Raw genomic sequence first — 13,071 nt, forward strand, 5'->3', positions numbered from 1 at the left:
TTGGCACTTCACTAGGTGGAGCAGTAAACAAGGGACCCAAAAGAACTGTGATTGTTCCACGAATATATCTCACTATAATTCCTCCAGAGCTCATTAGAAGAACACCACTAGGAATATTCATTTTACGCTTTCGCTTGTTTACTTGGTCTTCACTGTCATTCCTGTGTTTCTTTCCTGCGTGAGTCAATTTGATGTGGTTCCTGGTTTGCCAAGTAAAGCAGAGGTGTATATCACAGGCATACTTGTGACATACACCTTATTTCACTTCTGTTTTGCGGGTTGACGTGCCCTTATAGCGAGCGGTGTCATTAACCCTTTGAGGGGTCAATGACATAAGTACAGTGCAGTCCACTTATAACGATACCACCATATAACAATATATCGGTTATAACGATGGGTTGACATGAGAGTGTCATTTTATGCATTAGGTCTATGGGGAAAAACAACATTTATAACGATAGGTTATTCACCGCATATCGGATATAACGATCAAAATTTTGCCGTCCGGACGGCGTTTTCCGTGCCAAATAATCGTGACATTTGCATTGCTTAGTTCCCTGAAACGAACTATGTCGAGACGAGGCGATGTTTACCTCCGTAAGTTATTATCTGCCACCATTACCGCGCAGCGCGTCCCGCCCCGCCCGTGCACCGGAGAATAGCTGAGTAAGCACAGCGTGCCACAAGATGGCGCTAGTTGCTTCATGCGCGTCGGCCACAGTCACTCCGAAAGAGAGAGAGAAAGAAAAAAAAAAAGCTACAAGCAAAGCGGCACGGTGGCACCCGTCCCGCGTCCCTCTCTCTTGCGATACCAGGCTGACGCCACCGAAGCAGCGTACAATCAACGGTTCAACCCAGTTCGAAGATGGCGCCGACAAAGCGCAAAGCTGTGTCGCTTGACACGAAGATGGATATTTTGCAGGACTCTCGATGCGGCTTCAAGGTGAGCGCCCTTGTGAAGAAGTATGAACTCACCCAGTTAACGATATCAACCATCTTGAAAACCGGGAGCACCGTGATTGTGAAGGCAGGAGCTATCAGCGGCCATGCCGATCAGCACCTCTTCAACCGATGTTGAAGAGGCGCTTTACCAGTGGTTCATCACCAATTGCTTCAAAAAGGCGGGCTTTGTGCGTAGGACGAACTTCCCCAACCCACTGAGACAAACACGGTGCAAGCCGCTGACATAACCGAGCTCTAGGAGCTCGTTCCTACTGGTGACAGAGGTGGTGCGTCGAAGGAGGAGTTTTTGACTGCAGACAATGCTGCCTCGTTCTGCGATGAGGTCACCGACGAGGTGATCACCGAAGATGTGCGGTCTCGACAGACGACAAAGTTGTGCAACGGTGGCGACGGCAGCAGCGACAGTTACAAGATTGACAGTGGCTCCTTGACCCCGACCTCGATGTCCAGGCAAAGTGCACTGTCGTCGATCGACTCCTTAATTGATTTTATGCATGCTAAAGGATTGCCGCCAGTGTTCGCGCAGCAGCTGGAATCCATGCACACCGCGGTTGTGAAGCTGAAGCTGCCGCAAAAGCAAGTGCAGATTTGACTATTTTGGCGCGCCTAACCCTTGACACGGTCATTGGCGCTAGAAATAAAGTTTGTTTTTCACGGCCTACTTTCTACATCATCTATTCTTTAGAGCAAGTAGCAACTTCGAAGCTGCAAAGGTATGTTCCGCGTTTTTTTTTTTTTTTATAACTGCAGTCCAGATATAGCGATAATCGGTTATAACGATCATATTTTTCGTCTTTCTAGATATCATTATAAGTGGACTGCACTGTATACGGCGCCACTGATTGTAAACTCAGCAACACTGATTGTAAACTCAGCTTCTTCTGATTAAAAGAATGAGGCATGCATTACTTCTTTTTTTTGTTACAATATCAGGCGCGTGTAAATTTAGGTGCCCAATGTATTTCTCTGTGGATTCATAAAAACTGGGTGCAGATTAGGCGCAGGGCATTTTCTTTTGTACACATAGTTGTTTGCGTACACTAACCTTAAGGTAAGCAAAATGTAAAACTCCTCAATAACTGCCGATGTAATGCAGTGTTAGTATCATGTATTTTACTTTTTTCTTCTACTCAATCTAATTGTCCTTGCTTTACCAGTGTTGTTGCAGTTATTTGTAGTTATAATACTACTTTATTTACTATCCCCCTCGTGTATGACCTCACAAGCGGTCCATTAGCTGTACTCTGAAATCAATAAAAACCTCCGATGTAAATAAAATGTTCACAAAAAATGTAAACAATTATACAGACACGTAGAAAAGAAGGCAGAGGTCACGTGCAGGTAACACACATCAGGGTGACTGCAGTAATGCAGTGCACTTTAAAGCATTGACCCACCTCTGGCGGATGGCCTCAAGCTTCTCAGGATCAGTGACCAGCACCTGAACACCCATGTGCATCTTGGCCTTCTGCAAGCTGAAGTCCAGGCAAGCTATCTTAGCACTGGAAACCTTCTTGGTCATGGCTGCAATAGAAAGGGCACCCATCACTGCTGCACAGGCCCAAAGGAAGCCACCCATAGGCCTGTCCTCCCAGCTAAACAAAAATTCTAGCTTGCAGATGTAATTTCTTTCGCGTCTTAGTACAGTAAAAGCTTAAGTCACAGCTCATTTATCTTTGGATAATCCAAACTAAATGGCACAGTCCAGTAGAACTCTATATAACTCGGTGTAGGCTGTGTTCACACTGGTCTCGAAGCAGGCGGAAGCAGCAAAAACTAATTTTTGCAATTACTGCCAGGCAATAATGCATTATGTGATGCTCTTATTATTTATTAAAAGAACTCGAATCATCATTGGAAGCAGATGTGCAAGCAACTAGCTAGGTTAGCATATTGATTATTCTGACAAAGCCACATTGACAAATACCTGCACATTAAACTTCAAGCTAAATGTAGTGTTGTCTTAGTGCAGAACACTTCTTAGTATTATATTCACTGATGACTTACGCACCACTTCAGGCTTACACAGGCGCAAGGTACAGTTTTCAATATGTGGACACTGCATTTCTAAGCATCACTTCCCAGAAAGAGCATATACAGACGAACCTAAACAATATGAAATGCTTGGTACATATCTAGGAAAATACTAATACATAAAATCCATACGATGCATAAAAAATCACAATCACAGCACTAAAGTGAAGGTGAAGTCTTGATAGCTTTCTGGTAAGGGTGTGTGAATACCGAATAGTAGCACACTCATACCTCGATATAACGAATGACACGGGACCACTGAAAATCGTTCGTTATTCTGAAAGGTCGTTATAGTCAAAGCTCCAAAATTAACTATTCTGCCCATCAACCCATCAGTTTATAAGTTGTCACCGTTTGAGCTATCCACAAAGACGTCGCTGTTGGTTCTCGGCACACACTATTGCTAATTTCCATAGATTCCGCTGCCACACACCACTGAAGCACCGTATAACAAGTGACGCATGCAAAGCAGACGCTGAGAAAACTACTGACAAAAAGGAAGCTTTATGTCGCCTCCAAAGCGCGATGTTTCTTGTTTGTTTTTCACATCCCTTGCCATGTACAGTGCAAATGTTTTACTCGAGCCAGACACATGAACTATTCCACAGTGCAAGCCCGTGTAAACGACACCATCTGGAAAGTTCAAAGTGCCACTGTGTGGCACCCGCGCTTGTATGGAGGTTGCACTTTTCCGCGCATGTAGCTAGCACAGCCGCAGAAGGAGGCATGCGCAGAGAGAAGGGCGAAAGAAGAAAGAGACGTGCCTCCATTACTAGGCAACACTTGCCTGGGCGGAGTATGCACACGCAAAACACAATGCGTTGTCACCTCCGCAATAGATTTTAAAAAATTCCCTCCACATTTTTTTTTTTTTTTTACTGAGCACTGTCCCAGGTTTTCCAAATCCGTGTGCCACAGTGTCCACTTTCTACGCCTTTTCTGCTAGCCTACTGTTTTGGCTGCCGGAAAAAAAACAGGGAAATCTAAGAATCCCCACATTTCGGAATATTAGTTTGCAGTACTGAGATGATGTTAACATGGCACAGAAACTGAATAATGATAGGTATTCTGAAAAGTTCAGTATAAGAATCCCCAGATTTCGGAATATTAGTTTGCAGTACTGAGATGTTAACATGGCATAGACATTGTATAACGATAGGTATTCTGAAAAGTTAAGCATTTTGAAGCTCGCAGTACTGAAATTATTTTACATTGAAATCATAAGGAGGTCAGCTGCAGATTTCTGAAAAGTGCGTTAATGTGGTGGTCGCAATAACGAGGTTGCACTGTATCAAACTGAATACAGAAAATCGATCAAAGTATAACGCTTACATATTTGCTCACTCGAGGGAGCATCCGAGCTCCAAGAAAATGTTTTGAATCACATTGGTTAGGGAAATAGTGCCCGTACAAACAACATACACAAAACAATTTTACATTTATAGTATTTCTAATTATTCATTCGCTATAAAGCTTCGTGAGAATGGCTCTGGTGTACCAGGCAGGGAGTGATGTATGCTTGACAACAAATTGCATCTCCATTTGGACGTTGTCTCCCAAAGTGATACATATCGGAAGAAGCATGTCGCAGCCGACAAAGAAACGAAAGTTTTCGTCATTAGGAAAGAGGGCTTGAGTAATCGCCCAAGCTGAAGCTGGCAAGAAAAATAAAACATTGCTGAAGAATTTGGAATTCAAGCAAGCTCTCTTTCAACAATATTGAAGAATACGGACGCTATAGCCAAAGTACAAGAAACTGACTTAGCTGGTGCACGACGCCTTAGACAGAGAGGGGGTCTAGGCATTCAACCGAGGCATGGGCAGGCTAGGCCGAAAGGAGTGCCAGCCAACCTCGTGCCATGTTTGATAGCACGAACAATGTCCAATTTTTATTCTAGGCTGGGCACCCGGTTTTTGTCTGAGCCTCGGCATGACGCGAGCCCTAGCATGCACGATGCCACAACAGAAGCCAGAACTTTCTCTGGCACAGGGCCAAAATGATATGGCATCACCCTTTCAATCCCCCTCTGCGTTAACGCTTGGAGGCCATTCCAATCTCTGAGGCTCATTCTGCCAGGCCGACCTACTGCAGTGATTACGCAACGAAAAGTGGAAACACTGTGTTGACAAACACGTACGAAGTAAGATGGTACGGTTTATGCGGATACAAAACACATTAAGTTCAATGGCCACCGAGTCAGTGATTTGACTTTACTACTTTTAAAATGAAACTACAGTTTAAGCGGGTACAGTTTAAAGTGGTTTTACTGCAGTAGATATTCAAGTATTCGCACACCATTACTTTCTTGACCTTTCTCTTCCCTGCTGAGGAGAATCTTTTGCCAAGTCTTCACCTGTATTGCTGCCACTTCAGTGAGTACACACACAATGTGTGCAGGATCCTGCAAGACTGCAAGATTTCACACCCCAACATCGAAACTGCACCCCATTGTCAGTGTTCCCCCAGGCTGAAACAGCGGCTCGGGAATTAGCATTATTCTCGGCAACCCAGACAAGTGTTCCAGTCAACCAAAAATCCGAAACGTTGTACTCGCTGCATTCTAGATGGGACTTTTCGAAATTCAGATGAAGCATGATTGTACAATTCAGATTTGTTTGTACAGTCGAATCTCGTTAATTCGAACTTTCGGTTTATTCGAATCGATGCTGTCGTCCCGTCGAACTTATACGTACAGTCGTACCCACTTATAATAATACTGGTTTTAACAATATATAGGTTAAAACAATTAAAAGCTGCTGCACCATCAACTTTTGTGTTTTCTACGGGGCAATAATCCGCTTACTACAATATCCTCACATTGCATTATCGGTTATTACGAAGTCTGGCTCCTGTGCGTCCCTGCTGAAAGGTAATGGAATGCAAAATCCTTGAAAAGAAAAAAGAAAGTGACATGCGAGCAGCTGCATGATTACCCACCACCCCAACTGCCCCTGCGCGCATGACTCCCGTCACCCTTCCACCCCTCTGAACAAGAATGGGCTGTGCTCATAGCTCTGCACCATGCCAGCCTTTGAAACAGGAGTGAACCGCGCTAACTGTGCAGCCGGTGCTGCTCCCAGATAACGGCAGCCTACCTAAATTGCTCGCTGGGCCAGGGCCTCACAGTTGGTTCTTTATTCTATGGCCCTCATTCTGCGCAATTCTAACGGATTAAGTCGCTCTTGTCTTTGTTCGTTGGGACTCGCTGCTGAAATGGAAGAGGGCTGATCCGCCTGCTGATTGGCAATGCACGACGTTGCCAGTGAAAAAGCACACTGCTCTTGATTTGGAAACGAAGTCCGATGAGGCGATCGTCGTGAACATGCTCGTATAGGATGGCGGCCACGACGGTAGAGCTGCGTTAGGGCAGGCTGCCTCAAATTTGTCCCCGCGGGAGGTCCTGTAGCTGATTCAGTCCCTCATGGGTTTGTTTTCGCGAAGGACCTTCTGCTTCACTACGTGGAGAACCTGGATGCCTTGGAGAAGGATGTTGGCAAGCTTCGCATAAAGCAAGCAACGCCGACAGACATGCGGTTTTCTCGTGCAAGCCAGTGGGAAGTACAGGCGCCCAAATCTTTAACTGGCGTGCGCCAGCGGTGACTTTTCTGTGCGTCAGCGCCATATGACAAGGCGAGGCTGGAAACAGCCTAGCAGACGATGGGCCCAGCTGAGCGCGCTTTGTCGCCGTGCGCTTAGCCTCAGACTGTTTCTAGCCTCGCCCCGTCATACGGCGCTGACGCACGGAAAAGTTGCCGCTCGCGCAAGCCAGTTAAAGATTTGGGCGCCTGTACATGGCAAGATGCTTGTAGCGATCATGTCCCAGCGTTCCTTTTGAATTTCTGAAGTGGAGATGCTGCCGCGGCAACCTTCCCGCATTGCTTAAAAGGCGCCTTTTGAGGCCACCAAAAATGATGCCGCGACGGAGCTCGTATGTCACTTGCCGCCCGTGACCCCTCTTTGCAGTTATAGCAGTGCCATTCTTGAATGCCGATCGCCGCGTCTTGTGAGCAACACGCGATCGGAGCACATGGGAAGCAGAGTTAAAGGGCCCCTTACTAGGTCTGGCCATTTTGAGCTGACTAGCGCTGAGCATAATTGGCTCGATAACAATCGTGCCTGCACAGTATTACATCGCTAAGCGTCACGGAAAGATCTGAAATTTCAAAACGAATGCTGTTTTTCCTTCACCTCGCGGCCGCCACGCTCCAAGCTGGAGGATGACATACACGTGCTAGTGCGCCTACGTACACGTGTTCGCACTGTGACGCTGCTCATGGTGACACGTGACTTCCAAGAATGACAAGCCAACATCTGTTATTTGTGTAATATGTTGCTAGAATATACGAATTTAGGCTTAGAGAAATAATAGAACACATAAACCGAATGTCTGCACATTTGTATTTTACTTTGCACCGCAGCAAGAGATGTACCGTAAAAACCGGACTATAGGTCGGACCAGAAAATAGGTCGATCCCCCAACTAACGAATTCTAACAATGAAAAAAATCTTTTTCAATGGAAAATGTACCGAAAGACACCCTTACCTTGAAACAAATGCGAATCATGAACAACAGTGACAGTATTTATTTAAACGCTGCTCGCATGTGCACCCGGCCAATTTTTAACAGTATCGCGCTACCATCGACCCGTGTGCTTGTCAGCATTTTATTAACGGCGCTGAGCGGCGAAGCAAACGCGATATGCGCATATATACACATGCGCTTAATTTTGCTATTTCGCCGCTCTGTGCCGTGATGATAAGGTGCTGACAAACATGCGGGTGGACGGTCGCGCGATACTGTTAAAAATTGGCCGAGTGTACAGTACACAGAAAGGCACGAAGTGCGCAAGCACTACTCCGAATCAGAGCAACGCCTTTGATCAGAGTCATCCGAACTAGAGTCGGATGGCGAGTGCTTCTCGCTGCCCAGTCCAGAGGCGCGCGCTATCCCTACCGCTTTCAAACGGATGCATTCGGCAGTCACAGGCAGCGATCCTACACGCAGCTCCCGAATGAACTCCGCAGCCTTGTCTTCCAGTTTTGCAGTCCGCCCATGAAATGACGTTTTCTGTTGGTTTGCTGCTTCTGACTCCGCTGGTACCCGAATGCTCTTTTCGGATGCTCCAAATTCGCACTGTGCCGCAAGGTTGCCATGGGCTTCCGCGCACTCAATTGCCTTGTTCTTGAAGGCGACGGTGAATTGCCGTCGGCTTCCGCTCATTTTGTAACAAAATGTGAAAAAGCAGCCTTTAGCCAAAATAACTTTGCGACAATGTAAACGCAAATTGGCGATGCCATAATGTCGCCATGCCACGCTGCTGCTGATGGCGATGGCGGCTCTTTACTTCATCCGCCCATTGCTGCAAGACTTCCGTAGTTTTTCCGCCAATGTCCGGAATATAAGACGAGGGTCGACTTCTCGCAATGGTTTTTGAAAAAAAGTTCGACCTATATTTTGGTTTTTACGGTACTTCAGTTTCATCTGCTTGTTCCTATGCCATGCAGTCGCACGCGCAGACACCGAAACAATGTCATTGTCTACCGTGTTCCAACGTGGGATCATGCTCTGTGATCCTATTGTGTCTGCCTCAGTATGTGTGTTGCACAGACTTATACCACTAGTTGGGTGTCGTCGGGCAGAACGCGCAATATCATGTGCTCAGCAATCTCACCAGCTCGCATGTGACGCCGTCAACAGAAGTAGGCGGTGCCGCAAAAAAGCGTAAAAAAAAAAGAAGGCGGAGTTGTGACATATGCGTCACATGATCCTCGGGGACCGTATGAGAGAATGGAAGGAAGAAATTTCGTTTGCGTAGGCTAAACGGGGCAAGCGGAGAGAGCATCTATGCTTGCAGTGAAGCTTGCTTCCTGAAATCATGGGTTTGCAACACTGAACTATTTCCATCTCGGCTATTAATGAGCCGATTCGAAAAATTTTTGCGGCAGAACGCTCCCTAGAGCAGAACTTCCAGCGTATAACGAAAATTCGCTACGGGGCCTGGTGAGGGGCCCTTTAAACGAGTCAACACAATCAGAAGCAGGATGGAGGAAGGCGGTAGGGAGGAGAACTGGCCTCCTTGACATTAGTTTTCTCTGAATAGCTATGCCACTCCCCATTTTGATTCTTTTTCCTGCAACCCGGTTATAACAATTATAAGTTATAACAATTATAGGTTATAACAAAGGAATTTTCGTGGCACTTAAATATTGTTATAAGTGGGTTCAACTGTATTCCAACGGGTGAGAACGCCCAGTAATTCAAACATACTGCGCTCTCACAACATTCTCAGCAGCACGCCAAATCACACGGCAGTGCTTCCGACCAGCAGATGCACTGGCAGTTGTAGTCACACCGCAGCAATGCTAGGCCTAGCTACTTCAACATTCGCTACCAAGCTTGTTGCTGTTCGGTGCCGTGTTTTTCATTGAAACAACTCGCCGCTGTTAGCAATGGCACCGACTCCATCTTTGCAATCCTTGCCAATGGTTTCGGAGCGCGGAAGGTACGGCGCGTTCTCGAGAGTCAGCTTCACCCCAATACAGCAGAGTTATGCGGTGACGTTCTCACGGCCCCTGAGTCCGAAAAATCGGATGTTGACTGTAATTGGTCAATACATGTGAATAAATCTTCTGGAATTCCCACATATGTGTAAGCTCAGTGCATATGCGCCACTGCAGGTAAGTCCTCCATTCAATTAGCTTCCTTTAATTTGAACAAATTTTCGGGCCCCTTCAGGTTTGAATTATCGAGATTCGACTGTGTAGGCACTGCAAGAACAGGGGTCACTCAATAGGTCTAACCGTAAAAGCTACCTATAGCCAGAAAGCATACCTTGGGACGCAACGGTGCAGTTCAAGGCATAGCCGTGAACAAGCATGCTCTCACGAGCACTACGGCCATGTGCCTTAAGCACATTGACAGCCTTAATAGGGTAGCGGAAGCCTCCTCGGCCATCGGACACCTTGATGGCATTGGCCGCATCGACAACCATGTTGGCGAAGAAGTCCGAATCTCTGGGACACATAGTCAAGGAAGTACATTACTGTGCTGCAAGTACAGTGCAGTCCACAGCGATGAGTCGACTTAAGAGTATCAACTTATGCGTTAGGGCTATGAGAAAAAAAAAAAAACATAACAATATGTTGTTCACTGCATATCAAATATAACGATCGAAATGCTGCCTTTTGGGCGGCATTTTCCATGCAGAATAATCATGGTATTTGCGTTGCTAAGTTCCCCTCTTAACCAAGATGGGGCGAAAAGTTTGCCTACGCAAATTCGTTTCTGCCGCCATTACTGCGCAGCGCGTCCTGCCAGCGCGCCGATTGCGAAAGCCACGGAGAGCATGGAAAGTCGGTGCTACAGGTCACATGATGGCGCAAGCTGCTTCGCATCCGCATCGCCGACGAGCGTCCAGAGAGAGAGAGAGAGAGAGAGAAAGAGAACAGCGAGGAGCGGGTCGCACCCACGCTCCTTCTGCAATTTCCTTCTCTTTCTCAGCGAGTGCAGAAATGTGCCCCAGAAGCAGAGGCAGGTACGCAGCACCAACAAAGCGAAAAGCTGTGTCGCTTGAGATGAAGCTGCAAATACTGCGAGACTTAAAGTACGAGCTCTTGCCGTTGACGAATCTGAAAACTGCGACTGCCACAACCATGAAGGCTAGAACCAGTGACTACGCCGATCAACGGAAACGGCATGCTTTGTGCACCAGGGCGAAATCCCCCATGTGTGTAATCAACATGGTAGCAGCCGCTGACATTATCAAGCTCTGGGAGCATGTCGCTACTGGCGATAAAACAAATGGTTCTTTGATGGAGGAGATCCCGAGTGCAGATAGCGCTGCTTCATTCTGCAAAGACTCTCCAACGGGGTGGTTGTTGCGACAGACGGCGGCGTTGTGCGATGGAGGCGACGACAGGTTTGACAGTGGCCCGTCCTTAACACAGACCTCAACGTTCACGCAAAGTGCACTGTCGTCGATAGAGTCGCTAATTGATTTCATGCACACTAAATTATAGCCGCCACTGTTCGCGCAGCCGCTGAAAGCGAAGTTGTGAACCTGAAACTTCTGCGCGCCTTACGCTTGGCACGCTGTTTAGAGGTATAAATAAACATTTCATTTTTCACAGCCTGCTTTCTACAACATCAATTTTTTTATCGTAAGTGGCAAATTTGGTTTCGGAGCTATGGAGGTATGTTTGGCAGCTTTTTTTTAAATGGCAGTCCAGATATAGCGATGATCGGTTATAACGATAGGATTTTTTTATCTTCTTGATATTGTTATAAGTGGACTGCACTGTACCACGAGTCACTGCTTACACCTCGACTGCTCATAATTGGGGCTAGCAATGGCTTGGTACTACTGATGAACTAGAATGTAGCTGTAAATACAAGGGGAGATCAAAAAGCTTTGCAACTTGGCTATAACCAAATACCTGACAGTGATCTCTCTACTTTTGTTTACATCCTCTCTGCAGCCTAGCAAGGTGTGAATACCGAGCCTTCCAGTTCGTTACTTGGTCTGCATCAGTCAGTCAAACAAGGCGTCCTTCCAAGATTTCAAGCTCGAGTTCCGGAGTGTTATCGAATTTTTTCGCAAAGAAGGAAACTCCGCCAAGGAAATCCACAGTAGGATGGCGAATGTGTATGGCAGTAAATGTCCTTCATATGCTACAGTGACTTGGTGGTTCAAGGAGTTTAAACGTGGCCGTATTCACATGGAAGACAACCCAAGGTCAGGGTGGCTGACCACTTCAACTGATTTGAACCATTCAGCCTCAGCAGAGAGCCTTATCATGAATAATCGCCGAATCAAGGTGTCCCAAGTTGCCGGAGAATTGAACATTTCTTGAGGCAGTGCTTTCACTATCATCCACAATGTTTTGGGTACGTCGAAGGTTTGGCATGATGGGTGCCATGGAACCTCTCAGCACAAGACCGACACCACAGTGTACATTCAACAAGGGAACTTTTGCACCTCTATTTAAGCGACCTAGAAGATTTTCTTTCCTGCCTTGTGACTGGGGATGAGGCGTGGCTGTATCAGTGGAACCCAGAAACAAAACAGCAGTCTGTGCAGTGGAGGCATTCGGGGTGCTTTTCCCTAAAAAAATTCAAAACCTAACGCTCGGGGAGGAAAGTGATGGCAACACTTTTTTTGGGACGCAAAGGGGATCCTGCTCATTGAGTATCTTGAAAACAGTAGGACAGTTACAGGCGAATACTACACCAATGTTATTCGAAAACTGCGTAATGCCATGATGGAAAAACGCCGAGGATTAGTAACGAGAGGTGTCCTCCTCCTGCACGACAACGGTCACGACAACGGACAAAGGTCTCGTGTTGCCCAGGCTGCCACTCAAGAGTGTGGTTTCAAACAGCTGGACCACCCACCCTACAGCCCCAACCTGGCCCCGAGCGACTTTTATTTGTTTCCAAGTTTGAAGAAACGCCTCGAGGGAACGTAGTTTGACGACTTGAAATCGCTTCAAACTGCCACAGAGGAGTGGCTTGGCAACCAGGAAGAAAGTTCTTTTTGCAATGTACCAAAAGCCTTCCAGGAAAATGGGAGAAGTGCATTAGTGTGAAGGGAGATTACCATATTTTGAAAATAAATTTTTTTTCAAGGTCTGGCAGTTTTTCTGATAAGCGAGGTGCAAAACTTTTTGATCACCCCTCGTGCATCTTAAAGGGAATGCAAATGTACACAACCAGCCAATTATATTCGCTTATTCTTCCTTTTATTCTCCTTGATACTGAAATCTCTGACCTTAGTAAGCTGTTACAGCGTGAGCCTGCTATCCAATAAGGTACATATTTTTACATTTGAATAAAATGCATGGCTGGCATTGCTGAAAGAAGTACTAATCCAATGCAGAGTATTTACCCAAGCAAGCAGAGAGTGCACTTTAGTTTTTCCTAGAGTGTCTTTTTCTTTCAGTGGATTCCGATTGGCTAAACCAGCGGATAGACACCCAATGCTCTGGCGAGGCATTGCACCAGATGCCACATCGTGCGAAGTGTTTCCCTGAAAGTGATTGACCAATTCAGCCCGTTTAACTTCAGTAAAAAA

The 13,071-nt window shown here is 46.4% G+C and overlaps 1 protein-coding gene across 2 annotated transcripts in view; it reads right to left on the minus strand.

Moving 5' to 3' along the window:
- CCT1 (chaperonin containing TCP1 subunit 1) overlaps positions 1–13,071 on the minus strand; it is a 77,088-nt gene that overhangs the window by 43,842 nt on the left and 20,175 nt on the right. For both annotated transcript variants that reach the window (XM_075697223.1, XM_075697224.1), the window contains exons 6-7: positions 9,831–10,012; positions 2,361–2,487 (exon numbers count right to left, since the gene is read on the minus strand). In XM_075697223.1, the coding sequence (XP_075553338.1) occupies positions 2,361–2,487; positions 9,831–10,012 (309 nt within the window). The remainder of the gene's footprint in view (positions 1–2,360; positions 2,488–9,830; positions 10,013–13,071) is intronic.

This window comes from Dermacentor variabilis, chromosome 6, assembly GCF_050947875.1.
Source record: "Dermacentor variabilis isolate Ectoservices chromosome 6, ASM5094787v1, whole genome shotgun sequence".
Classification (NCBI taxonomy): domain Eukaryota; kingdom Metazoa; phylum Arthropoda; class Arachnida; order Ixodida; family Ixodidae; genus Dermacentor; species Dermacentor variabilis.